Source organism: Vidua macroura, chromosome 3 (assembly GCF_024509145.1).
Source record: "Vidua macroura isolate BioBank_ID:100142 chromosome 3, ASM2450914v1, whole genome shotgun sequence".
Taxonomy (NCBI): Eukaryota; Metazoa; Chordata; class Aves; order Passeriformes; family Viduidae; genus Vidua; species Vidua macroura.
In genome coordinates this window covers 21,535,501-21,562,399 of record NC_071573.1, presented here as the reverse complement: position 1 = coordinate 21,562,399, position 26,899 = coordinate 21,535,501, and the positions used below count along the sequence as shown (strand labels likewise).

The following is a 26,899-nucleotide window of genomic DNA, read 5'->3' as shown; positions in this document are numbered from 1 at the left end:
GGAGGGGATTCTGCCCCTCTGCTCTGCTGAGACCCCACCTGGAACCCTGCATCCAGCTCTGGGGGCCCAGCAGAAGAGAGACATGGACCTGCTGGACAGAGTCCAGAGGAGGTCACCAAGATGATCAGAAGGATGGAGCACCTCTCCTGTGAGGAAAAGCTGAGAGAATTGGAATTGTTCAGCCTGGAAAAGAAAAGGCTTTGGGGTGAGTTAATTACAGCCATCCAATACCTGAAGGGAGCCTACAAAAAAGATGGAGTGGGACTCTTTACAAGAGTATGTAGTGACAGAGGCTAGGTTTAGATTAGATGTTAGGAAGAAATTCTTTACTGTGTGGGTGGAAAGGCACTGGAACAGGCTGCACAGAGAAGCTGTAGATGCCCTAACCCTGGAGAGGGAACACCTGAGCAATGTGGTCTAGTGGAAACGTGTCCCAGACCATGGCAGGGGTGATGGAACTGAAGGTAAAGAAGTCCTTTCCAACCAAGGCCATTCTATTATTAAAAACAAGATAGCAGAAGCTATTCTAGCAAATGCTATACAGAATTAACACAACGCGTAATAAAAATATTTCAATTTTCTTAAAAAAACATGGAAGGTAGATGAAAAAAACCCAGTAAATTAAGATATAAAAAGTAAATTTGTAGAGGACAAAAAATCGAAAGGCATATGTATATATATTTATATGTAATGATATGCTAGGAAGTACATATATTTTAAAATACTCAATTTATTCAAAGATTGTTTAAGTTTATATGGTGTCACGCGGAACTCAAACATAACCCACACTCAAATGCTTTCCCTCTAAAACTGTTTCAAGCACCTGTACTTATCTACAGATTTTCTTGTAAATTAGAGAGAAGGTAAAGGCATTTCCCCTTGGAATACAACTATATGCAGTAATCAATTCTTGCTTTCTAGGTATAATTTTAAATAGAAGATGTAAGCAAATAAGAACTATAAAACCCAACGACTGAAAACCTGAAATTTAGATGTTAATGACTCTATTTAGTATTCATACAGAGCTACTTAGGAGTTTGCCAGCTGTACCCTGTGTGAGTACTCTTGACACTTCCATGCTTTATTATTCAAATGCGTATTATGTTTAGTCAAATATGGCTCTCACTCCAAGTTAGCAAAACTCTTGACACATACAACTTTCAAATAAATTTAGGTGGAACTGGTACACCTCTCCTTCTCACAACATAGAGGTTGATATAAGACAGTAATGAATCACATTATACTGGTTCACATTTTCATGTGTTAGAAGGAGAAACAAACCCTTATTCCAGTGATTTTGCAAATTCTGCATAGTCAATGAATCCGTCATTGTTCTTGTCATCATCCCTCAAGACATCATCTATTAGACTAATCAGCTCTTCTTCCTTCATTGCTTGGGTATGCTCACCACCTTCCTACAAAAACAAAACCACAGTGAACAGTTTAGCAGTCTTTCTCATCTAGTGGCACATGTAACAGATTACTGACAACTAATTTTTTACTAAGCTGTTCATGTTTGGTGCCTAATTTGGCACTAAGTTTTATGTAATCATTTATAACAATGTAAGCAAATTTCATCAGATGGAAGCTTTGAAGTCAAAGTTCTTTGGACTTCAGAACAAGCATTCTGCAGTTAACATTCTTGGTCACAAGTTCCAAAAGCTGAACATCACAATGTATAATGATGGACAATCATCTAATAAATGTATTCTTAATTAGGATCTTGATGTAGTATAGACACTGTAGTTTCTATACACTACAGAAACATTTTACAGTAACACAGAAGTGAAAAAATTCAGCACTGTAGCTCAAAGTCAGTAAAATTCTTAGTAATACCCCTTATGAGAACACAAAGAGGTGCCTTTGCACAAGAAACAGCCAGTCATTATTCTGTTCTTGGCTCAGTATTTTTTGCCACAGGTTATTAGCAGGAAGTTACGCTATTCTGAATTGTAACTTCCAGAAGGTCAATATGAGGTAATGTGTTTCTATTATGTTCTTAATGACTGGAAAGAGAAATTGAGTTTAGGAAGAGACAGACCATAGCAAGTTCTTCTAATACAAATTTTGTGCAAGAGGTTTTTTTATAGTTTGTGTATACACAGCAGCTGAAAACAGTGTTGTATCACATGATATTTCTACGAATTCTCATGTCCCATTTTGGATGATTTCCCTTTCTCCCTATCCCTTCCTGCCAAAGTAAGCCCTCTGTAAAATGATTTTCACTCTGAAGCCCTTCCTGATTCTAGAGTTTAAACTAAAATAGAAACTTCCTAAAAACTGCAATGTGACATGGAAAGCTGTGATAATGTACATTTATAAATTCAACCAAAACTATCAGGAGAAAAATAGTCTCATTTTCAGGCAAAACTGTAACTGCACTGAAGATGTGTTGCAACTGTTCTTCTGCTTTTAGAGTCAGAACTGTTTCCAAACACATACGCCCTTACAAAACTTACACCAACCTCTTTGTGGACATGTGAGATAGCAGTAGCAAGTTCTAACCCATCTAGCAAATTATTGCCATCATAATCATGCATTTTGAAGTAATGGAGCTGCAACTCTTGTGGAGACATCTCAGACTCTGGTTTCTCGATAACACCTTCCAGGTGTTCCATGATGTGTCTAAGAAAAACAAAACCCACAACATTTCCATTAAATACTTTTAATGCTCTGTCAACATCAAATTTAGTCTTTGATCAAATACTGTACGTCTAAAAGCACCCTGGACAACTAAAAGCTACAGTTTGATATCAAGATAAAGAGGGCACAAAGATTGTTTGTTAGAGGGTCTGTAGAGGCCTCTAATACCTTAGATAACTATTTCTATTTCTTCTGGCCTACTTAACAGGTTATCAAAACAACTGAAGCAGAGCCCAAAATCACTTTTTGGCTGTCTTCCAAAGCACAGGAACTGGAGGAAGATCTTTCCCAGTCAACCATGAAGTGTTCTAGGGAGTTTTATTTGGTGCTAAAACTGTTCCACATTTATGAAGAAGCAAATAAGAAAATAAACTCTACCTGTTAGGAATATGATTTTGTCTAAAGTATGCTGATATGGGAAAGCAGGATTTCTGTAAGAAATTTTTTATAGCATAAGCAGGGCTAGAGGCTTCAGAGAGACCTTTCTAGGTCTCATATCTCTACAAATTTATCAAGCAAGCATGTCTAATATCTGGCTTTAGCTAATCATACAACATTCTGAGAAAACAGGGTGCCCTAGGCTTAAGTCCAACTCGCATAACACTTTAGAGATAAGAAAATAATTAAGAAAAGTTTACACTTTTAGAACATGGAACACATACTCTTTATCTTGTACCAAATTCTTATCAAGACGAATATTTGGATGTTGACTCTCTCCTGCATGTTCCTCAGCTAGGGCAGAGATGAAGAATGCAGCCAAAGCAAAGCAGAATAGCAAATGTGTTCTACACATCCTTTGGGCCATTGTGATCTCCTACAAAAAGGAAAACATGCACCCCAAAAATACAGATGAAAAATGTGATCTACTTTCAGTGGAATTAGACAGTGCTAAACAACCCCATTAAGTTTCAGAATAGAAGAACTTGTTGCATTGGAAACTTTTGGCAAGCAGAGAACCAGAGAGCTCCAATTAGGAGCTTTTGTGAGGGTCCCTATTTTACTGAATTATGCAGTAATTTTCAAATAATTTTTCTTTTTTTTTTCCTGACAGCTAATGCACACACCTTAGCCATGCTTGGGTTTTCATATACCTTCGAGAAAAACAGGCAACCATGACCTCTGCCTCAGGCAAACCTGCCCCACAGCTATGGGAGCAAAGATCGCTTACGGCATCGAAGCGGCTCCGTCTAATTAGCAGCTCTGTTAAGACTGAATTCCCTAAAGGGCGCACAGCCGGTAAGACGTCAGGCAGCCGAGCATGTGCGCGCTTCATGGGCAGGTGACAGGGCACAGAGCTTCAGAGGGGCCGAGCGCGCCCAAGGCGCGGGCTGGCGGCTTCCGCTCCGGTTTTTCTCCCGGCCCCAGGTAAAGCTACCCCCGGTTCCACCGGCATGGCGCTGGCCACCCTCCAGGCTCCCACCCCCGGCTGGATCCCCGAGAAAGCGTCCCCGCAACGGAATGGGGCTGGGCCCGCCGTCCCCCGCCCAGGCCCCAGCACCCCCGCTCCAGCACCGGATGTCGGGGCGGGCGGAGATGCCCCGCCGCCGCCAGACTACGTACCCTCGGGCGGCTCTCCGCCGTGCCGCGGGCTCCGGGCTGGCCGCGGGCTGCACACCATTCCCGGGACACCATCCCGGGATCACCCCTGACCCGGCGCTGCCCCGCCCGCTCCGCCGCCCATTGGCCGCTCCGCTCGGCCCCGCCCCGCCCCGCCTCGCGGGTGACGTCACCGCTCCCGGAGCTCCACGTGGAGCCCTCGCGGCGGCGCAGGTGCGGCGAGGCCGCGCCCACTGCAGGGCGGGGCCGGGCGCGCGCGCCCAGGTGTGCGCAGGGGGCTGCGGGCCCCGCTGGGTGATGAGCCCTCCGTGAGGCGGCGGTGTGCCCTGTGGCCACGGAGGGCAGTGCTGTCCTGGGCTGCGTTAGGAAGAGCGCTGCCAGCAGGTCGAGGGAGGTGATCCTGCCCCTCTACTCAGCCCTGCTGAGGCCACATCTCGAATGCTGTGTCCAGTTCTGGGCTCCTCAGCACAAGAGAGACGTGGAGCTCCTGTGTGGGTCCAGTGGAGGGTAACAAAGATGATTAAGGGGCTGGAACATCTTTCTTACCAGGAAAGGCTGGAGGAATTCAGCCTGTTCAGCCTCGAGAAGAGACAACTGAGAGGGGAGCTCATCAATGTATACAAGTATATGTATACACCTATATATATAGGCTACACAACGGGGGTTCCAAGAGGATGGAGCCAGGGGCTGCTCAGTGGTGCTGAGCAAAAGGACAAGAAGCAATAGGCAGAAACTGATGCACAGAAAATTAAACCTGAACATGACCAAGAACAACTTTGCTGCGTGGGTGACTGAGCACAGGAGCAGATTGTCCAGAGACATTGTGGAGTCTCCATCAGTGAAGATATACAGAAACTGCCTGGACACAATCCTGTGCAATCCCCTGTGCTTGAGCAGGGGAGGTTGGACCAGATGACCCACTTGCAACCTGGCCCATTCTGGGGGTGCTGTGGGGTCCCGACAACCCCGGCCTTTGATGCAGAGAGTGCCTTGCCAGAGGACGCATTGGAGGGATCCCACTGGTGATATCCTGGGCAGAACCTAGAAGGACTGCAATGGCAGAGCTGGTGGCACTGAGGGCCAGCACATGTCCCACTCCCAGGGCAGTCCCCGGCTGCCCCTGCTCTGGGTGCTTCCCTCTGGCCCCATCCACGAAGGACTGCCAGGGTCCTGCCCTGCTTCTCGAGTGGGAACTGCTGTACCCTCTCCCCAGGGTCCACTGCTGGTTACCGTGCTCTGTGCTTCCACTCACACCACGGGTCTCGCTCTTTCTGTACTCGACACCTACACAGCCACGGCTTTGGCCTCTCGAGGTCACAGCCCTCGAACAAGCCTCGGCCCCGGGCAGCTGGGGGGGCTTTTGGCCCGTTCCGCACGCACCGCCCGCGTATCTCGTGCCGAAGGTGCTGCTGGGGGTGGGGGGGCGGTGGCCGTGGGGATCAACCGGCGGAGAGCCCTGGGCTTGGGGCGACTTCTGAGGGCAGCGGTGGGGAACAGCACTCCCGGCCAGTCTCGCCCAGGAAGGGAACGAGGGGCCACACCCGCGGTGCCGGGACAGCGGCCGCTAGTGCAGGAGGCGGCTCCGTGCCCGGGCGCCAGGAGAGGCGTCAGGGAGTGGCGGCCATGGCGGAAGCGCCATCCCCGACCGCAGCCCTCGGGCAGGACGTCCCGGCCACCCCCGCCCCCCAGCACCTGGCGGATCCGCAGTCCCGGCAGCAGAGCTCGGGACGCGCCGGGGACTCCCCGCGGGCCGGGGCGGGGCGCGTCTCTCCCGGCGCTAAGATGGCGGCCAAGGGCTCGCACTCGCACGTGAAGCTGGAGGCGGAGATCGAGCGGTGCCGGGCGGAGGGGCACTGGGGGCGGCTCCGCCACCTCGCACAGCAGCTGCTGCCGCCGCGGCCCCCGCGCAAGGCGAAGGCGGCGAGGGGCGCGCAGGACGCGGGTAAGCGCCGGCGAGGGGCGGGCGGGGCGGCCGGCTGCTCGCTCCCTGCCGCCGCCCGGTCTCGGCAGCTCCGCGCCGGTGGGCTGGCGTGGGCGGGAGCTGCGGCCGCCCCGGCTTGCGGGACGTCGTTTGCCGTCCCGTGGCTGCGTCCCGGCTCCGCAGCGGGAGGGAAGGAGGGATGCCTGGGAGAGGCGGCGGGAGCTCAGGAAGCGGCGCTCGGGAAGATCCCGCTGCGCTTCCTCTTCGAGTCAGCGCTGCCGAGCCCGCCGGGCAGCGAGGGGCGGCTGCCGAGCGCTCGGGATGCCGCCCCCGCCGCGATCAGCGCCGGGGCGCAGGTGGCGGCTGCCCGGCTCCGAGCCCGCCCTGGGTGCAGCCGGCCCGTTTGGAAAGGTCTCTTCAGCTTCTCGTGTCATGCTGGTTCCCTCTTGCCCCCTGCCCAGCGCTGTTCTTGGGTGGTTGCCCTTGTGCTAACCTCTCCATTTCCGAGGGGCACTGCTTTACTTAAAGGCTTTCACATGTAAAGCAGGTTTCGTGAATAGCAAGTATATTAGTAATTTTTTTTTCCCTGTTACAACACACTGATTTGCTGCCTTTTTTTTTTTTTTTCTTTTTTTTTTTTTTTTAAATCTTTTGTAACGACTGAGGCAGCGTAACTCAGTCCGAGGTCAGCAAGTAAGTTGTGAACAGGACCTGATCCTACCCGCGGTATTGGTACAAAGGGTTCTGCACTCAAGTCAGAAGAGCTACTTCTGGGAATAAACCCCCTTCTTTAGGGGAGTGTGTCCAGAATATGGCCCTAGCGTTGAAGCTTTCTGGGGTGCCTTAAACTTCACAATGGGAACCATGATGGGGGAGATGTTGGTAGTTTATTACATGTTTATTTTTCCTAGTGTTTACATGATGCAGATTGAACCTTGTGCTGAGAATCATACAGCCAACCTTTGAACTTTAGTCAGGTTTCAGCTGTGTTTTCCCAGGTGCAGAGATCACAATGAACTTTGGGGGCATTAGTTGAAGAGTTCACAGTAGTTTCTTCCCCTGTAATTAAGAGGTATAACAACAGTATGATTGCTGTAAAAACATGACTTGTTAATTTGCTGCCATGTCATCATAACTTGCTAGTTATGAAAGAATAATGCTTTGTAACTGCTACAGAGTTTCTTTCAGCAGGTTTTGTGCTTCTAGAAATGATTATGTGTTTGGATGGGATTTTTTTAACAGTAGTATTTGCTTTGTGAGGTTGTTTATTTCGTAATTGTCGATGATCTAACCTAATTCCTTAAGTTTGATTAAGAGATTAATGACTACCTGAAAGCACTTTACTGTATAGAAATGATGGTATGCAAGTTTGGTGGGAATATACTTGAGCACGTACACTTCCCATTATGTGTACCTGTACTTGGTTTAGTTGCAGACCTGCAAATGAGCAGGAAGAGCTATGGTTATAATTTGATATGTAGCTGAACACTTGGGCCACAACAACAAGAAAGTCTAAACCACCACACAGTTACTATTTGCTGTATGTAGTGGTGTATAGGTAGAAAGTGGGCGTAGGGTGACTCCTGGACTGAAAATATAGAAATAGGTACACTACTGTGTTTCAGTCATTCTCAAATTTCAGACTTTGAAACATGGAATATATACGAAGTGTAGGGCTGGGCTCTTTGGTATTCAATGATTTCCTTACCTGACTTAACCCACTAGTCTGCTGATGGAGGTATTGTTGTTATGAATGAACTGCAGAAATGGGCCTGTCATGTAAGAACTCTGAGTACTCTGGCAGATGAAACTTTTTTTTTCAGCATGATTGCCACATTGCATGATGGTTCATGCTGTATCCATTGCTGCTGCCTGTGTTTGAGTCTCTTCTGTGGAACTGTGAACAGGCATGGATTTTAATGTAGAGTTTTACGTGGCATGTTAATTATGGCAGAGGATCTTGTGTGTCTTTAGTAATGGATGTGTAGAATCTGTATAATTTATCTTTTAATTTTTTTTCTGTATACTTTCAGGAAAATTGTTAAAGTTTTTGATGCAGTTACTTCTCTGTAGTCTAAAGCATTCATATCATGCTAGTACCTTTGTAAATAAAAAGCATCCACTGAAATGTTTGCGAAGTTTGTTCTTATACTTTTGAAAGTGAGTTTTGTGATGAAAATTCTTAACTGTTATATTAGTGACAATGTAAGAAGGAATGGTGCTGCCAAAAAAAGGATTAAGGAGGGAAAATCTTCAAGTTACAACAAAGTGTTGTTTCATTTTTCCATACTATACATACTGTTTCCACTAGATAAAAGCTGATGGAACTTTTTTTTAATCTGAGTTCTTCCTCATCCCCTGATTTAAGTTTGTTGTCTGTTTCAGAGGTGTGTTGTTTTGCTTTTGTAATTCTGTTTCTCATCAGCATGGCAGTAAGCAATGTTTCTTGTTGCTTGGTGTGTGCTTTCAGAGGACCATGGAAGTTTGCTGCTTGCAGAGGCTCTGCTGGAGGAATGTTTAAAGGAAAATTTTGCCAAACTGAAGGACTCTATTCCACTGTCTGAGAAGAGTGAGCCCAAACTGAGCGAAGCTAAACAGTATCTGACCAATATCTTAAGCAGAGGGAAACTAAGAGTAAGTGGGCTTTATCATCATAACTCCTGCCAACTGGATACTTCTTTAATATGATTATTCGTCTGTTACAAGGTGTGGGGTTTGCCTGTTTGTGTCCATGGATAAACAGTGCTGTATTGTAGGTGATACTAAGAGACTGATAATTCCTTTAGGCAGGATTTTATGTTGTGAGACTTGCTTATTCATGTGCAAAGAAATTATGTGCTACAAGGGTATAATCCCATTTCTTTTTCTTTTTTTTTTTTTAATTGGAAAGAAGCAGGATGAATACTTAGAATTGCTCTCGGGTGGTGGGGTGTGGCCACATAAGGGTGCTGTCAGGCCAGCAGAGCAGAGTGGCCTCTGCTGCTCCAAATCTGATGGAATTTTGCATAAGTGGTAGCTCCTGATTGGAGAAAAATGTGCCACAAGCTGCTGTCAGGAACTTAGGGTTGTGTTGGGAGGACTACAGCCTTGCACTGCCTTCGGTGTCTATTAGAGAAGTAATGCCTTTGTTTTGTTTTGTGATCTGGGTGTGTGGCTGGTAGCTGCTTGTCGACCCAGTTGCAGAGCTTCAGGAGGGCTTTAATACTCTGATGGCTGCTGCTGCATTGGTGTCCTTTGACACACAGTTGCATAACTGTGTTAAATGTAAATGAATTACAACAGCCTGTTCTAGACTACTATTACTTTTGGTCCTGAAATTGCCAAGCTAGTTTAGTTAGTTTGGAAATGTATATTATATTTTCACCATGTTAATTTCCAGTGAGCAAGGTCAGCCTATTTAGAGCATAAAATAGAGGGAGTACGGAAGGGGAAGGTCTGTCCAGCCCTCTTTCTTTATAATTTAGTCCCTTTCTTTATATTTTAACAGTGAGAATTATTGAATTCTTCCAATTCCCTGTGTTTAGTTTGGCTGTATGAATTGGCATTACTGCTTCTTAGCTAGTGGTGACTTAGCTACTGATGCAGTATTGACCCTCTGTTGATTGCATGTATTTAAAAAATGGGTATGAAGGCTTAGGAACCTTTTCATGCTTTCCAGAAGGTCTGAACAGATGTGTTTTACTGAGGTTCTGTTACATATGTTTTCAATCCTTAAATGAAACAAATCTTAGAAATAGCAAGTGTGCCTTCTGTTTTTTCACTGTTGTATGAAAATTCTTTGACAACTAAAGAAAATTTGAGACTTTTCTCACTCTTTATTAAATATACAGAGGAGAAGGGAGCACTTGTCTAAAAAGTGATGCTTACTGTCTAGTTTATATGCAGGGGTTTTTCTTTGTGTGTGTGTAGGTAATTCTGACAGTGCCAACTTTTTATGCACTCTTTGTGGCTGGTGAATCGATAGAGCAGGTCAGCTGAGACCAAAGAGTTGGCTCTTGGTCTTTGAAATACAAATTGTATTTCAAAACTGAGCTCCAAAGTGGTTGCCTGACCTTCATTGGCTGCTGCTCTCATGAGCTTAGCCTTTGCAGTTGTGAGAGGAAAGCATTCTGAACCTACCTAATTGGCTGTGGAGTACTTCATTCTTCCTATCTGGTATTTCACCCTATAAACGCTTTTTCTCTTTCTGCTCCATTTCAGCCGAAGTATATGACAGAAGCGATGCTGATCCTAGGAAAGCTTAATTATGTGGAGGGATGCTACAGAGATGCCATCAGCATGTATGCAAAAGCAGGAATTGATGACCTTTCAACCAAAGATGAACCTCTGTATATGCTGCGCTTGATAACTGAAGCCTTTGTTATTAAAGGTAAAGGACCATGTATGTATATTTGAAATACGCTGGTTTTAGGTTGGAGCTATTTCTCCAAATGGTTTGGTTGGAGCAGGATTAGGGCAAAGGTGTATGCTGTAGAAGATCCTACATGGTATGATCTGTGTAGTTTCAAACTTAAAAGCATTATGGAGTCTTAGTCCATGGTTTTTAAACTTGGCTGGCTTGTAAAGAAAAGCTTGAAATTGGAAATCTTGTGGTCACTCTTGGCTGTAAGTTAGCGACATGCTTGAGCTTGTGTGTCCATTATGGGAAAATCTAAATCAAGCCCTTGGCTGAATTGGGGCTATGCTTTGGGTTAGAAAGAGTTAATCTACTTGTACATTTCAGTGATTTCTGTGAATTAAACAACAACGTCTCCAAGTTTTAAACTTTGGACTAATAGAATATGTGCTTTCAAGGCAGGTAGTATATTTTTGCAATGCATGTCACACAGTATCAGACCTTTATGTACAAACAGGAATCTCTCCTCCCCCTTGTAACTCTATAGACATTGCACTATTTGAGAGATTCTAATTAAAACTACCTCTGTGGGTAGTGAAATTGCATTTCCTTTTTAAGTGGGGGAAAGGAAGACCCTTGTCAATTTTTGACTTGGGGGGAGAAAAAGATCAGTAATCTTCTCCTTCATTTGCTTTCGGTTCCTTTATAAATGTTGCTCAAGTACTGCTACCTATCTACTGCTTTCTACTCTTTTCAGCATGTCCACCAGCTAATTAGGTGAATGAGAACTCTGATGATCAGATACCTTCAACTGGTATGTAAAAGAGTGAAACCAAATCCACCCAAAATACTGTTTGACTGGGCTGCTAGTATTACTGATAATAATTTGAGTCATTCTGCTTTTTTTGAAACCCTGTTTGTGCTGCTTTGCTTGCTTTGATTTTTGTTTCCTGTGGTACTGATCGAATCTGCTTCATTAATGAGCTTTTGTGGAGCAGGACTAATTTACTTGTACCTCACACTGACACTTGCATGGCACAGAGGAGCAGGTAGTTGCCAGTGCATTCTCAGCAGTGTATTTGAGAGCAACTCCTGCTGCACTCCAGAGTCTGAACGATATGCGCTGTCCTTTTTGGGAACCAGATACGACCCTTGGTGAGGTGTGAGTGTAATGATAATGTATGTGTGGAAACTGATGGAATAACCCTGTTGTTATAAGACCCCTTGTATTGTGTTGATTACCTAACTGACATATGAAGATGTTGGAGGTGTTTGTGTCAGAGTGCCAGGCAAAGCTTTTGGTTTCTTTCCCCATGTGGTTTAACATGGAATGTAAATACTGTGTTGCCCCTGTACCCCATATGGAGTCTCTGCCATTGCAGAGAAACCTCAGTGCTGTTACGGTTCCACAGTCTTTATCCTCCATGATGAATTTTTTCATATTAGCTAAGATATCAAGAATGTAGTAAACCACTCAGTATTCTACCAAAGTTGATGGCAGAAAAAAGTCCAGCAGAGTGGAGCTTGTCCAGCTGAGTTTGGAGAGGGCACTCACTGCTAGAATCACTGTTCCTCATGCCACATTCCCTCAGCCACTCTTACATTAGCACTTTGTGCAGGTAGCTATGGCAATAGCAGTGTAGATTTTAATTTTCATTTTAAAACGTGTGTCCAGGCTGCTTCTGCAGGGCAAATAACAATATGGAGTTGTTGAATTTAAAATTCATTGATACTTTATGCCATAGATTTTTCTTATTCCCCTGTTTAATTTGGTATCTCTCCAGAAATTGTTCATTCATACTACATTACTGCCTTTGATTGAAGTGTTGGTTGTTTATGCAATGAAGCCTTCTTTAAAGATGCTCTTTAATGTTGCTAGTAGTAAAATTTTTGCAGGGGCCATTTAGGCAAATATCCAGAAAAGCCTCAGTCCTGTCTATTTCAAGGCAGAAGTTAGGTTCCCCACTCAATTTCTTGTTCACATTTTCAGAAATGGGAGAAAGCCATTGGTTGAATAGAATATCCCTGTTCATCTAGCATTAGTTAAAAGCAGCAGAACTTTGTATCACCTCATAGTGTGAAATTGGAACTGCCTCAGTTTTGTGTAGGTAATACTGCTGAGTTATGCCTGTATGCAGAATCGCAGCATAGGTTCTCAAGCACTCAAGATTAGGCTGGAAAGGTCATGGAACAAAGAAAAGTCAGCTGAAAGGCATATTTTTTTATGTTGACACTTATCCTTTTAATGTTGGAAATTACAAAAACAAGAAACAGGTGAGATACAGTGGGAGGAGTTGCGCAGATAAAGGCAGTTGTAGAAATCCAGCAAACACAAGTTCCTTCCTTAGAGCACCATTTAACTTCTGCAACACTGAAGGTGGATGTTGAACGAAATCTCTGGAGGTCCACAGCATGTAGTAGGTTCATATCATGGTAAGAGGCAGTATGGATTTCTACCCTTATGTTTGGATTGAAAAAGTTGAGCAGGGAAAAAAATTTCTTGCTTGCCTTCTCACTAAACTTCCACACAAGATGAGCATCAGGAAGTAAACTTTGAAGTTCTTTTATCAGTATGAGGGCTTGTAGAATTGACAAGTCACAAGGAGAAATGGCAGAGAGCAGGATTCTCCAGTGTCTCATCTGACTGCTGCTTCCTGTTCTGTTTCTAAATCCCTGCATTGTGAGGAGACAAGTTTTGTGGGTGCTGTGAGTGGAGCTCTGACAATTGTTTGATTTTTCATTATGACTAATTCTAACCTCAATGGTTAGTTAATTGGTGGTTGGTTTGTACTTGTCTCCTTCCTCCCCATCCTCCATGAAGTCAGTCCCTCCTTAAAATTTTACTTCTGCTCAGTTCATATTACTGCTGGTAATCTCTGATGCAAGCAGCTCTGTGTTGCATAAAACAGTATTGAGTAAGCAAATTTTGCTTCTAATTCAGTTGGGACACACTGTGGCTTTGTTACCTGGTGGTGTCCATTTGAAACAGCAAGCAAAAAAGACTTCAGAACAAAATGTGTAGCTGTTAGAGCCCACTGGTTTCCCTCTGTTTGTGCTTGCTGCAGAAAATCTGCAGATATCACTCTTTGAAAGGAGTAAATCTTCCTGGTAGTAGGCTAGGCTACTACCTAACCCTTACGAAGCGCTGGGTAGCTCTAGCCAGGGCTTCAGCATGCCTAAGCTCCAAGAAAGAGGCTTCAGTGATGTGGCAATGTTTGCTGTGCTGCTGAGAGCAGGATGAGAGCTGCATTAACTGAGGCAGGCTGTTGCCAGCCTGGGTGATGGAGAGTCAGGCAGGACTTATGTGTTGTATGGGTCCTGTCTTTTTAATGACCGAGAGGGGCTTTAGCTTGTGGTCAGGGATGTGTGAGAGCTGCTGCAAGGTGAGTCAGCCCTGTGCTGATGGGCTCTCTGTGTCTGTCAGGCCAGGCACTGGACTTCCTCTACCTGGTGTGGGGTAGCCTGGAGATAGCTATCTATCTATAGCTGTCTGTATTTGTGCAGCAATGCCATAGGATTGAACATGGTATCTAGTTTCTAAATGGATTTCTAGGGAGTTAAAAGATTTAAAAGTCCCACTGCCTGTTTTTCTCCTTTTCTCCCAGTCCATCCTATAATTTTTGTAATTTAGTAATTTTTGTGTTATTATTGGCCATTTGGCAGCTCAGGGTGGGTTTAATTTGTGCAGCTTCAGGCTGAACTCTCTGTAGAGTCAGAAGTTGGCTGTTCTGGGGTGATTCCTCACTTCTTCAAATGGCATCTGACACAGTTTATGTGAGTGGTGGTGTACAATACAGTCTCTTCTCTGGTGACTGAGAGAGAAGACTGCAGACTAAGTTGAAGTTTATATTTTGTAATTTTTTTTCTAAGTGGTTTTGTTCTTTAGATTTTGAGGTTTTTTAACTTTAGAAAAGACGTCCATTTTGTCAAAAGGCTGCAATGTGAGCTTGGTCTTTTTAGATCTTTGGAAAGATGTGGAAGAGAACAAGGTGATAATGTGCCTGTTAGAAGCGTTGGTCATCGTCTGTGTTTTATTGTAACAAATCCAACCACAAGTCATATTCACATGGAAATGAGACTGTGTTAGTGCAGTGGTTCAGAGCTATCTATATTTTGTTCTTGGACCCATTTTAGTAATTTAAAGATGCTTAAGATCTGTGGTGTGACACTTTTGAAAAACCAAAGATAAAAACTTGAGACGAACATTGCTGGATTGAGCCACTGATCTTTGGAGCTCTCCTAAGATCTGTGGGTGATACTTCTGAAAGCAAAACCTTGACACTGCCATGTGAGGGTTTGTCCTGAGTTCCATAATGATAAACAGACTGGAACCTGCTTCCAGTGTCCTGGGTTCAGCACATCTTGTTTTGGATTATTTTGTGTTTGTTCAGTCCTAGAACAAATTGCTGAGCTTACTTGTGTTCCTGTTTCTCTTGTCATATCTTTTAAAAATTCAGTGGTAATGAGATCTGTATATTTTGAATTATATTGTTCTGCTTTCTGCTCATGCGAAATGATTGTCTTGGGTTTCTAATACTGGAAGTGGTTGTTTGGAGATTCTGGTGGTGTTCTAAAAGGAGAATGGTGATACCACACAGAGATAAACAGAAAACTGATGTTTTACTCAGCAGATTTGAAAATTATTTGCTTGGTTTTAATCATGGTTTTAAATTGACCAAGTGAAGCCTCAAAATTTGAATAAACTGTTTTAAACTTCTTAGTGATTCTTCTCTTAATTACTTTCTTGTTTTGTTGGCTTGTACTACTGTTAAAAACAATAGGTTTGCATACAGTAAATGCAATCTTGGTATTAAAGTTCATTCTAGCTAATCAGAGGATGTATCAGACACTTGTTTATATACTTAATTGGAGTCTTTAATTTTGACATTTGCTTGTGTGTCATCCATTTTTCTAATACGGTTTTCTACATTATGAATAATTTCCTAGGTGAGATTTTTTTATTCAGTTGCTTTTATTTGAAAATTAGAATAAAATGTAGAGCTTTATTGCAAAACTATGTTCTGGTAAATCTACTTTTCCCTCCTCTTTAAAGAATTTGATTAAGAATTTTCAGTTTAATAAATGAATTTATTTAACTCAGTGTTTCTGATAAGCCGATAAATTTCTTGTCATGTGTACATCTTTCAAAACTCATAGATTAAAATGGAAAAAATAAGCTTTCCTGTTTGTTTTAATTTAATTCATTCTTGGTTCATTGAACTAAATAATAGAGAGAATGGAAAGGGAGAAAAGTAAGGTTTGTGGGTTTGGTTTGGGGTTTTTTTTGTTCTTGTTGTTGTTTTTGGGGATTTTTTTTGTCCTCTTTGCAAGAGAACACCTCTATTTTAAAGACTATTCCAGTGCTTCATCAAACTCTTATTTCAGATCCTAAGCTACTAACTTTTCTAGTTCAGTTCTTTACTAAATGCTGCCAATCCCATGGTGCAAGGATATATTCCACTCAAGTAACATTGGGTTATTGTGTGTTGTTGTCTTAACTTAAGCAGCCTTACTTTTAATTAGAGTTTTGTGTTAGGTTCTCTGGAATGAGATTTTTGTCCACTTAGTTTTTGGTAAGTGGGATCATAGTATCATAGATCAAACTGTGGAGTGTTCTGGAATACAGACTGTGTGGAATGATCTTGAGTACCAGTAGTTTGAACAATTTCAAATGCAGATCTATTGAGTTTAGAAACATATAGTTCTGTAGGGTCATACTTTATTTCATAAGCTTATTTTGAAAGTGAGTTTACACTTCTAACTTCTTTTTGTCAGAAGCATTTTGTCAGGTCATGTTTTATAACTCTCTTGATGGACTGTACATTCAGTTTCTGAGTCTGTCCCTTGTTTCAGAGGGCATAGCACTTTTCAGGATGTCTTCTTGTTTTTGCAGACAGTGTTTGGAATACTTCTTGTATGCCAAAAACCCCCTCCCAGTGGTTTTACATACTCTTGTGCTTGAGATTTTTACTACAGGATAATTTAAAAGAGTTTTTGAAGTTCCTTAAGAAAAATCTGCTGCAATACCTAAAAAGAGATGGTGTGTGTGTATGTCTTACTATGTAAGAACATACCTTGTCTTGTCCACTGAGACAAGGGTAGAAAATGGGTTAATGGAAGGTTGATGACATTTTTCCCATGTTCAGCTAAATCGTTTGCTTTATATTCTCTCTAGGCACTAATGGAGAAAAGTGAAAACATGTTGTAATTGCCCATGTCAGGATAAAGAAGATCCATTTCTGTATTGTTGTTTAGGAGCCACATGGCTACAAGGAAAGTACTCAAATCTGCGAGTGGTAAAAGCAGAGACAACTCAGATCTTCCTTGCCTCCTTCCAGCACAGCTGACCCCACCCTCCCTAGAAGCTGAGTTTTCATCCTGCCTGCATTACTATTCCTGTCTGACCTGAGGGCAGTGTGCTATGTTGTACCCATTTAGCAGAAATGGGCAGCAGGTTGTAAGGTGCAGGGGAAAAAAATCTTGAGCCTGAATTCCCTCCCTGTCTTTCTCTATTAATTTCAGTGTCAAGTATCGTGTCGCTTAGGCACTGGTGACATTATGGCATGTGTACCATAGGCTTTTACTTGAAAGTCTAAATCTTCTATACTTTAATAATCCCATTTAAACCAGAAGGGTTGTTACCTTAATGTGTTGTGACTTCCCAGGGGTCCCAATTCACTACTGTCTGGAACCTGCCCACCTTGGAAGTGATGATGCTGACTGAGGCACTTGAGTTCATTGAAGTGCTGAGAAGGGTATCTAGAGCCTTCCTAAAGACAACACCACTGTTCTTCATTGGCTTTAGGAAAGCTTGTTGATCATGAAGAGCCAGCATTATACTGGGCACAAAGTTGAGATGAGAAGAGCATAGGTTTGGGTGATAGTTCAGGGGAAAATTACCTAAAACTTTGATCGACTAAGTAGAACTTAATGGGACACAGTAGAAGAGTAGAAATTGTTTTGGTTTTTTTTTCTTTTGGGGTGTTTTTTTTTTTTTGGTGTGTGTATGGTTTTTTGGGTTTTTTTATGTTTTGTTTGTGTTTTGGTCTTTTTTTAAGGGTCTGGCAGGGGCAGGGCACAAATTCTTTTGTTGGAATCCTCTCATACTACAGAAGGTACCTAACAGAACCTAAATAATAAAATTAGTTTCCTTGCCTGGCCATTAGAAAAATTGAGTCCCAGCCAAAAGGATGTATGAAACAACAAGACGTTAAAATTAAAATAAGACATTTTGTTGGCAGAACTTTTCACTTTTGCTTGGAAAAAGATGCTTCTTTTAAATATTAATCCACATCAGAGGGAGAGACTTTTTTCTATACCTGATATGCACTTCAAAGTGCTGGTTTTCACAATTTTGACAGCAAGACAGGAAGCATACTGTTAATTCATGCTGGTATCAGAGTAGCTGTCTGATAGGCAAAAGCCCCACTTTGTAGATGTTGATGTCTTGATAAAAGGACCTAGTATTAGTATGTTTATTTGGGGTTTCAGAAAAGCATTTTTAAGAACCTGGAGTTGCCCTTATATTATGACAATGATTTTGAACATATTGCATGTTGGTGAATTGTGTGCCTTTGTGCCACTGCTTTCCTGCTTGGATGTGAAAGAGCTGCTGAGCCCAGCCTTGGTGTTCTTGATGCACTTAGGCTTTTCTGTTGTGCTCCATTGTTGCGTCCTGCACTGCCGCTCTCCATGACATGAGCTTTTCTCTGCTGTTGGATCAGATGGTTTGCTGTTCTAGAAGTAGTTTGCACTTCTAGCACAATCAGCTATGACAAATGCAGCATGAATGTTTACTTTAGACTTTGAAGGAGTTAGATGCAGGCTCTAAATGCAGATGACTAAAATTTGGGAAGTGGAAAAAGGGAATAACTTCTGGTTCCTTTTGTTAATGTGACTTGGTTTCTGCAATGGTAAAGTTTAGTTACTCTGCTCCCTTCCCCACACACAGTTGTAGGTGGTGATCGCGCACATACATAAAACCTTCTCCACCTTCTGCACTATGACTTAGTTCTCTAAAGCTGTGGGGTTAGCAGCATCAGGAGGTGGAAGAGTATTTGCCCATGCTTTTCTGAAGAAATGGAGCAATGTTTGTAGGGTTAAATGAAACAACATGCTACATTTATTTTCACTAGAAAAGAACAAATACAAACATACTCGCAGATGGCCTAAGCTAGATGTAGCTTTTAGGTAGCTGTGATGACAGTGATGTGTGAATACAGCTGGGGCTGTGTTGTGTACCATGGAATGTGTCCTGTGGCTATGGGAAGATTTCCAGGTGGTGGTTTGCCCTGGAGTAAGCTTCAAATGTATCTGACTTTTAAGTGACAGGGCAACAAGTCCTTGCATGCTCTGTCCATTCTAGTAACTAAGTAGGATTGTCTTGAGTGCTTGATACAGATCAGCATAGTAAAATATGAATTGCCCTTCTGCTCCCCAAATACACATGGAATCATTTAGATTGGAAAAGACCTGTAAGATCGTGAAATGCCACCATTAACCCAGCGCTGCCAAATCCAGTAATAAACCATGTCCCTACATGTACACATCTTTGAAATACCTCCAGAGATGGTGACTCCTGGGCAGCCTGTTCCAATGCCTGACTGCTCTTTTGGTGAATAAATTTTTCCTGATAGCCAATTGAGACCTGTCCTGGTGCAACTTGAGGCCATTTTCTCTTGTCCTGTTGCTCAGTATGTTGTGGAAGAGACTCACCCCCAACTTGCTATACTCTCCTTTCAGGTAATTGTAGAGAGACTCCTCCAGGCTAAGCACCCTCAGCTGCTCCTCATAGAAATTGTGCTCCAGATCCTTCACCAGCTCTGTTGCCCTTCTCTGGCCATGCTCCAGCAGCTCAAGGTCTTTCTTGTAGTGAGGTGCCAAAAAATTGAACGCAGGATTCTAGAACTAGTCTGATTCAGTGACTTTGCAGCTAGAAAAGAACTTTCTTGCTGATGATTCTGCTTAACTGTGGTGCAAATGAACTCAAGCTGAATAAATTCCAGTACTTGGTCATCAGTACCATCTCCTCTCCCTTGTGCACCTTCAACTTAGGATTTTTTCTCTTCTGCTTCTTCCTGTTACAGTTAGACCAGGGAAAAAAAGTAATTTCTGCCATGACAGTGTATGGATGTGGGTGGTGTTGACAAAATCTTTAGATGTGGGGCTGTAAGAGATTGCTGATGACTCCTGTGTTTGCTGTGCCTCAGAGCATTGCTCCAGTAGATGTATCTTGATGTCACAGAATGGAGGTGGCCTCTTATACCAAGACAATCAATATGTTATAGCAGTGGTCCTCAAAGTGGTGCATGTGCCCCAGGGGTTGAGCAAGATGATCTACTGTGGTGCAGAAGAAAAGTACTATAACTTATATTAATTTTTTTCTTAAAAAATCCACCAGCAAAAAAAAAAAAAAGCACCTCACATTGAAATAAATCTTTAGTATTTAATTGAAAGTGGTTCCCTGACTTAGTCTGTATGTCAGAAGGTCTTGTGTCACGTAGAGCTTACAAAAGTGTCTTACAAAACAGGATGTTTCACACTATAGAAGGGCATCCCCACTAGTTCATTCACTTTCATATGTTGCAGCTCACTTGTGCCTACTTAAGTGGGTTTATGTAGTATATTGTCTAGTTTTAATTAAAGTAACCCTTATGAAATAGACATGTAGCTTAAAGATTCCCTCAAAATCCTGTGGATTTCAGGTAATACTAGAAATAGGAGCACAAATGAATGGTAAGAATGTCAGAGCTTACATTATTAGCATGAGCTTTTCAATCAAGTAAAAGCAGTGACAGCTGGATTGGATCTAATCAATGAAGTCTAATGACACTCAATTAAGTACATAAATTTTTAGAAACCTCTCTTGAGCTTTCTTATGTAAAGCAAAATATATAAAAAAAAAAATATACCATTGGGGAAACACTTGTTCTTCCTGCTGTGGAAAAATGGCTGAAGTAATACGAAAAAAAAAAACCGATATGGCAGCAAACTAAAATGCTTTCCTTTGAAAGAGACACAGAAGACATTGCCAAAGACTTGAAAAAACAGGTACTAGAAGAAATTGGGCAGTGTGGGAGGCTTGGTATGTAGTAACTGGAAGTATAAATGTTTCTAACATGTCTCATCTTAAGGAACTTGCCACATTTTGGTTCAATGATGAAATACATTAAGATCTACTTAGGAGGACAGTTCAGCCCGGAAATACACAAAGTGCTGTAGGATGGCATCAGTGAGGTTGGCTTTATAAACACAAGACTTTTAAATAGAATCTAGTTTGTAATGAGATGGGGAATGACCATGAAAATCTGTACACGCCACAGCTCAGTGGTTATTTCATGGCAAAATGGTTAAAATAGTTGTCAAACTTAAAGGTGAATTACTGCCTTTTTGGTTTTACAAAGTGTTCTGAATTTGCAGGGCTTTCTCTGCTGACAGGTAGCTGTCAGTAGCATGTTATCTAGCAGGTATTTTTGAAAAAATAAAGACATAAATATATAATAGTTTGTGAAGCAATGTCTATATGTAACTATATGCATATGTTGAAGTATGCATGCTCAATTTTTTTTTCTTAATATGGTCAAAGAATTTTGGAGACCATTGTATTATAGGTTAAGGCAAATACTAAAAGATATGCTATGGAGATTAAGAACAGCCAGTTGAGCAGGTCTGGATATGCTCCAAAGAATTAGTGTCTGTTGATTAAAGTTGCTAATTTCTGCTATGCATAGAGTATGCAGTGTGATGCAGAGCCTATGAAGTATCCATTGAGGGCAGGGGACTGAGGTTGCATCTCAGGGGAGTGCTTGCTGCCTTCTGGCTTCACAGCCACTCAATCAAAAAGCTGTTCTAATTGTAGCAATAAACTTGAGCTGTAATTACAAGGCTAACCAGATAGAGTTGTTGCTTTGAAAATAATTTGGGTAACATTGTTAGCATTGCTTTATTGCATGTAGTAGGAAAGCAGGGACTAGGAGGTCTTGAGTTCTGCATTGATGCAACTGAGCAGCCTTCACAGGTTGCTTAAATTTTAAGCTTCATTCCCAGCTTATACTTAGGAAGGTCTTCAGATAATTTTACTTGGGGATACTGGAATTTTCTGCCTTTTAACCTTTGAGAATTACATGAAAGATACCTCAAGATTGTAACAGATTGCCAGAAATTTACAATAATCCTGTATTATAGGAGGCAGCAGTCAAAGAAGTATATGCAGCTTTGTTGAACAGCAAAACTTGCCTCTTCATCCCCATCTTTCATGGACTGCAATATGAATCAATGTGTTCAAAATCAAGGGCTTCTAGGCCTTTCTTCCCCCTCTTCTATTTCCATTGTTAATAAGTCCTGCTGAAAAAAAATCATAGCTTAATTGCTGGGGAGAAAAGTGTCTAGACCAGGTTGTGAATTATTTAAACTTCTGTGGATTGTGGCAGAAAAAAATGCACGGTGCTGGGTCTTGCCTACGTCTAACTAATCCCAACTGCTGCTTGTTGAGGTTTGGGCTATTCTGCTTTCCAAGATGCTGTAATGGAATAGGTTAGTTGAGGACTGTGCTCTTAAGTTCAAACCTTAGCTGGCAGGGCAAATTGCTTGTAATACCATCTCTAAAGTGGTTAGGTTGTGCTTTTGAATTTTGTCTCTGAAAAGTGTTTGGTATTCTGATGGAATATTGATTAGTCAGCATGTACATAATATTGATTAGTACAGCACGTGTATATGTTTGAAATCTTAAAAATAGTCATTTCAATGCTAATTAATTTCCTAGAGCCACATTTCTGAACTAGACTGAAGGCCAAGTGAAGTGCATCCTCTGCTTGGGGATGACCTGGCATTCTCCAGGATGGGAATGTGCACACAACCAGTTTCCTTGCAGCAACTGCTGCTATGCAATATCATCATGTGTGGCTTACCTCAAGGTAAATGACTTAACCTTCCTGTACATGGAGTAAAACTATTGCATGCACTTAGCATCACACTGTCTTCTGGCCAGGCTGGCCTTTCTCTGTGGTCCAGGAGCACAGACAGTTGAACCTTGCTCTGCAGATGGGCCGGTGCTGTTGGCAGGGCTGCAAGTTCCACACTAAGATGTCTTTTGTTTCAGGTTGCCATAGGTATGTTCAACATGTAGCACTGGGATGCAACACATGAGTTTGGTTGTGGGTTCACGCTCTTCATGCTGTTGCTTTTCTTTGATCTTTTCTTCAGCTTGCCAGGTAGCTCTGATGCTCCTGGGTCATGGGATTTTAGCAGCTGCAGCTGCAGGCTAGCACTGTTGGTGAAAGTGATGACCCCGAATTCTTGCACTTATTCCCTGGTTGTCTAAATTCATCCAAGTATAGGAAGCTTGAAATCCGTGTAAAAAGGAAAGGAGTGGTACATTGTTCGTACTTGGAAGGAGGAGTGCTGCTATTTGGTGAGCTAGTTTATGAACCACAGAAAAGTAAAGCCACCTTAATCTCCTCCCTAGTCCATGTGCAGTCTCCATCTGTGCACTGAGGCTTTCAAGACCAAGCTGGGTAACACCCTGAGCTGGCCCTTCTTTGTGTAGCAAGTCAGACCATGTACCTTCAAAGATTCCTTCAAGGAGGTGAATGGAAGCTTTGCCTTTATGCAGGAGAGAAAAACAGCATTTCTATACATAGAAAGTTACTTTCTCTGAAGTGGGTAGAATTTGTTCTTTTAAAGAAGGATAATCTGGAAACAGGTCTTAAAATCTTGAGCCTGGGCCATACTCTATTAGAAAACTGTCTGCACTGTATGATAAACTACTACAGTATATAGGTATGTATCTATTTAAATTTGGGCACCTGATTCATATGAGAAAAATCTTAGTATAGATAAGCTTTAAGTTGGTATTCTCTTACCACAGCTAATTGTGAAAAATACCTGAGTCCCTTTACCTTAACCAGCTAACAAGAAAGTATGTAGCCTTGTGATTTACTTGGAAGCTAATTCTGTCTTGGCAATAGCTCCCCTTTTCTTGCTAAACCCAGTGTGGAAGTAACATGCCCTTTAGTGGCTTTCTGACACGTTGTGGAAACTGAGTGGAATTTAAATTGTGTGTTGTGCTGCAAAGACTTTTCTGTGCTGGTAACTGGAAGATGGACAAGAGTTAGTGGAATTTGTGCTCTTTGTGCTGGTGGGCTTTCAAGTCTTACCCAGCTGCATCCTAAGCAAATCTTATTGTTGGAGCTTTATACTGTGGGAACTGAATTGGTGGCTGCAAGAGTAGGGAACTTATGTTGTTTTTCTTCTGTTCTTCCCCTGGTATACTGGATTTGCAGTCTGCTTGCTCTAATTTTTCTTTTCATTACATTTCTGTGGTAGGGAAGAATAGCCCTGTTTGGATTCTGTAGAAGATTTTGTACTGGAATGACATCAGGTCAGTGCATTCAGTAATAGAGAGAGAACCATGACTAATGTTGCATCATGTGGGTCATTTTTCCTTCTAAGCCCTTTACAAGTAGTGCAGTGTAGCACAGGATCTCTTTTAACACACTGTGTATTGCTGGATACTTACTGTGGCAAGAAGCCTTCTGGAGATGTTCCTTCCCCTGTCTCTGATCAGCCCCAGCTCTGTTTTTCTGACTTGCGTGGATGGGCATGTTTGTTGTCAGTACCTGATGCTGGCAGAGGCTGCTTGCTTTCCTCCCCCATGTCAGAGCTTAGAGATAGTAACTCCTTGCAGTGGGCTGTAGCATGTATGTAAATGGCTTTTTATCAGCCTGTTCTATCTGTGTGACATCTCCCACGATAAACGCCCCCATACAGACTGTGTTAGGATGGCTCTTGCAGTTTGATTAAATGCTGCTTCTATATGAATGTCAGTGGATTGTACTGCATTTTTTTTTTGCAGGGCCCTCAGCCTACTTTGCACTTAAGGGGAATGGCTCTGAAATGCAGACTTCTTAAAATTTATTTTCACTTAGGGAAATTACTAGAAATTCAGAGGCAGATAAAACTGAGACAGATGTAAGAAGAATATTTGAAGGTTGTTTGTCCTGACTGTAGCACTGGATACTTTTGGTTTATTCTTTTGCTGTAGAGAGAGTTAATGTGCATTTTTTCCCTTCACTCATTACAAAGTTACAGGGTTGGAAAATGGAAGTTTCAAAATAATAGGAAAACAACCCATGATATAAAGACAGAGACTTCATAGATGAACTAGAGACAAAATCTGTTATATCTGGATGCTGTACAAGGTGTTTGTCAGAAGGAAGAAGAAAACACAGATTGGGCATTAGTTAAAAGCAGCAAAATGATTGTCATCCCCATCCCACACACCCTGTCAAGTAAATTCAGTCTTCCTGTTCTACTCTGGTCTGTATTTTCAGAGGTGAAAGGTACAAATGTGTATTGCTCCAAGATACAGATCTTTGAGGGAACACACCGTGTGCTTCTGACTTGAGAGAGGACAGAAGGAGTGGGAAGCCACCTCTTGAGCCTGAACCAGGGAGGCCTTTTCCGAACCCACTGAACTAACTGCTTATGTCTGGCTCAAATGTAAGACATGAGATAGGGAAACTCCTCGCGGAGTAACCAAGGGGACAGAACAAATGTTGAATGTTAGAAGTAAACAAAGCTGACTGCCTAGGAACCTCAGGCTCCTCCAGCATGAGCAGCCAGACTGTATCATACATCATGGGGGAAGCCTGGCTGCCTGTTGCTGCCTCACAGCAGTTTGTTGCCAAGACTCCTGGAATGAGCTGACTGAGGTGCTGTGCAGACTCTCGAACTGTGGAAGTATGGAAAGCATGGTTGATGCCTGTGGTGGGTCCTCCCAAATCCCTTGCCACATGCTGGAGCAGTTGAAATTACTTCATTGGAGAGCTCTCTGGACAGCTGAATTCTTTTCTTCTTTTGTCAACTCTGTGGATCTATGTCAGGAACACTAAAATTTTGTATTGCATCTTACATATTTGTTGTTGTTATTAGGGAATATTCTGTATAAAATTCATCGGAAAGCATGTGCTGAACTTTTTGCAACATGTGTTGGGCTATGAGGTGTTGGTGCAGTTGTGATTGGTGAAGATCCAAGTTATCAAGCAGTGATGTCTTGTAGAGAACTAGTGTGGCATAAGAACCTGTACCAATCGGAGTAAAGTTGGTATATGGATGTGTAGCCTATCCAGTTAGATCTAAGGATATAAAGGGTGTGATACCAGACAAGGGTCTGATAGTAGAAATTTTTAACATAGGGGGCAGTAGCTGTGCATCTTCAATTAACATACTCTGTGTTTGTTGGTGGCGTTGGATAATGATACAAGAAAAGTTCAGTAATACAAAACTCAATGTTTTTTCCTTCCTTTGGAAAGGGAATGATCTTGTGGTTAAGAGTCTCTTGTGCCTTTCCAAGAGCTTGCTGTGTGTCCATGAGCAATCTGCATGTGCTCAGATTTTCCAAGAGAGGTCTCAGATTTTCCGACTTTGTTTCTGTATAATTTTCCAGTTAGGGATTTTTTTATTTGTTTTTTCCCCTCAACACTGCTGCTTATTGAAAGCTTCACTTGAAGTAGCAGATGCTTAGAAATGATCAAATTCAGTGCCAGACTGGCCCTGAATTGAAGCACCCAAGATCTATAGCCATCTTTGGAAATATAGGCCATAATTTCTCTGTTTGCTGATTCCTACCAGGGGGATTGTGCGTCCTGTCTTCATAAAGTGTTTGAAAGGCAGGAGTGTGCAGCGGCATTTTGTGTTAGAGCAGCATGACAAAGATTCCTTGCATGTGTAGGACTTGTATTTTAAATGGGGGTAGAGTCCTGAAAGTCATCAAATCAAGAGAGAAACCACATGTGGAAAAGCCTTCCTGTCAGCTGGTAAATTAAGAATAATATGGCCATACTGCTGTTGGTAGGCCTCAGTTAAAGAAGATGTTGCCATTTTGCAGGTTTGTCACTGGAACGCTCAACCAACTCAATTGCCTCACGTGCTCGACTGTGTGAAAGGGAGGAGGAAGTCATGGCTTGTTTTGAGAGAGCATGTGTTATTGCCCAGGTATACTTGCAGGACCTTGAGAAGGTAAGAAGAAATGTGCTTAGGGTGGTGGCCTGGGTGGAATTTCCAGGGGTTTGACAGCAAAAATAAAAAAATTGAGAAATATCAAGTGATCATAGCAAGGAGTCTTAGAACAAGTTGGAAGAAGTGAGGTGTCTCAGTAAAATAATTTGCAAAACAGCAGTTTATCTGGTTTCTTCTGAGAGGTCTGGAAAGAAGTTCTGCCTGTGGTGAAGCACCAAATACTTCAGACATGCATAAGTTGCATCTCAAGTTTGGCCCTTACTAAAGAGGAGCTATGAACTTTGCATGGCAAGTGCTGATGTGAAGTAACTCAAGACATTTTACATGCCTGCTGTGTAAATGATACACAGCAGTGGCTATTGAGATCCCTGATGAGCTGAAAGAAACCTTTTTGGGTCAGCCATAGCAGTTTAATTACCAGTGCT

The 26,899-nt window shown here is 42.5% G+C and overlaps 2 protein-coding genes across 6 annotated transcripts in view; one reads left to right on the top strand and one right to left on the bottom strand.

The window, feature by feature from the left end:
- Positions 1 to 660: 660 nt before the first annotated feature.
- MCFD2 (multiple coagulation factor deficiency 2, ER cargo receptor complex subunit) lies at positions 661 to 5,976 on the bottom strand. 3 transcript variants are annotated; one of them, XM_053972469.1, is made up of 4 exons: positions 5,893 to 5,976; positions 3,306 to 3,457; positions 2,466 to 2,625; positions 661 to 1,415 (listed from the first exon to the last, which is right to left on the bottom strand). In XM_053972469.1, the coding sequence occupies exons 2-4, from the start codon at positions 3,446 to 3,448 to the stop codon at positions 1,284 to 1,286; spliced, it is 435 nt and encodes a 144-aa protein (XP_053828444.1). In that variant the 5' UTR covers positions 3,449 to 3,457; positions 5,893 to 5,976; the 3' UTR covers positions 661 to 1,283. The 3 variants fall into 3 exon arrangements, with proteins under 3 accessions (XP_053828444.1, XP_053828443.1, XP_053828445.1); XM_053972468.1 differs by lacking the exon at positions 5,893 to 5,976 and adding an exon at positions 4,204 to 4,328; XM_053972470.1 differs by lacking the exons at positions 3,306 to 3,457; positions 5,893 to 5,976 and adding an exon at positions 4,204 to 4,253.
- The window catches only part of TTC7A (tetratricopeptide repeat domain 7A), a 171,610-nt gene continuing 149,356 nt past the window's right edge, over positions 4,646 to 26,899 (top strand). Inside the window, exons 1-4 of one of the 3 annotated variants that reach the window (XM_053972466.1) lie at positions 4,646 to 5,513; positions 8,592 to 8,755; positions 10,322 to 10,490; positions 26,344 to 26,474. In XM_053972466.1, the coding sequence (XP_053828441.1) occupies positions 5,288 to 5,513; positions 8,592 to 8,755; positions 10,322 to 10,490; positions 26,344 to 26,474 (690 nt within the window). In that variant the 5' untranslated portion in view covers positions 4,646 to 5,287. Of the gene's footprint in view, positions 5,514 to 5,534; positions 6,143 to 8,591; positions 8,756 to 10,321; positions 10,491 to 11,214; positions 11,272 to 26,343; positions 26,475 to 26,899 lie in introns of those variants that run through there. The other 2 variants (XM_053972465.1, XM_053972467.1) reach the window with 2 other exon arrangements.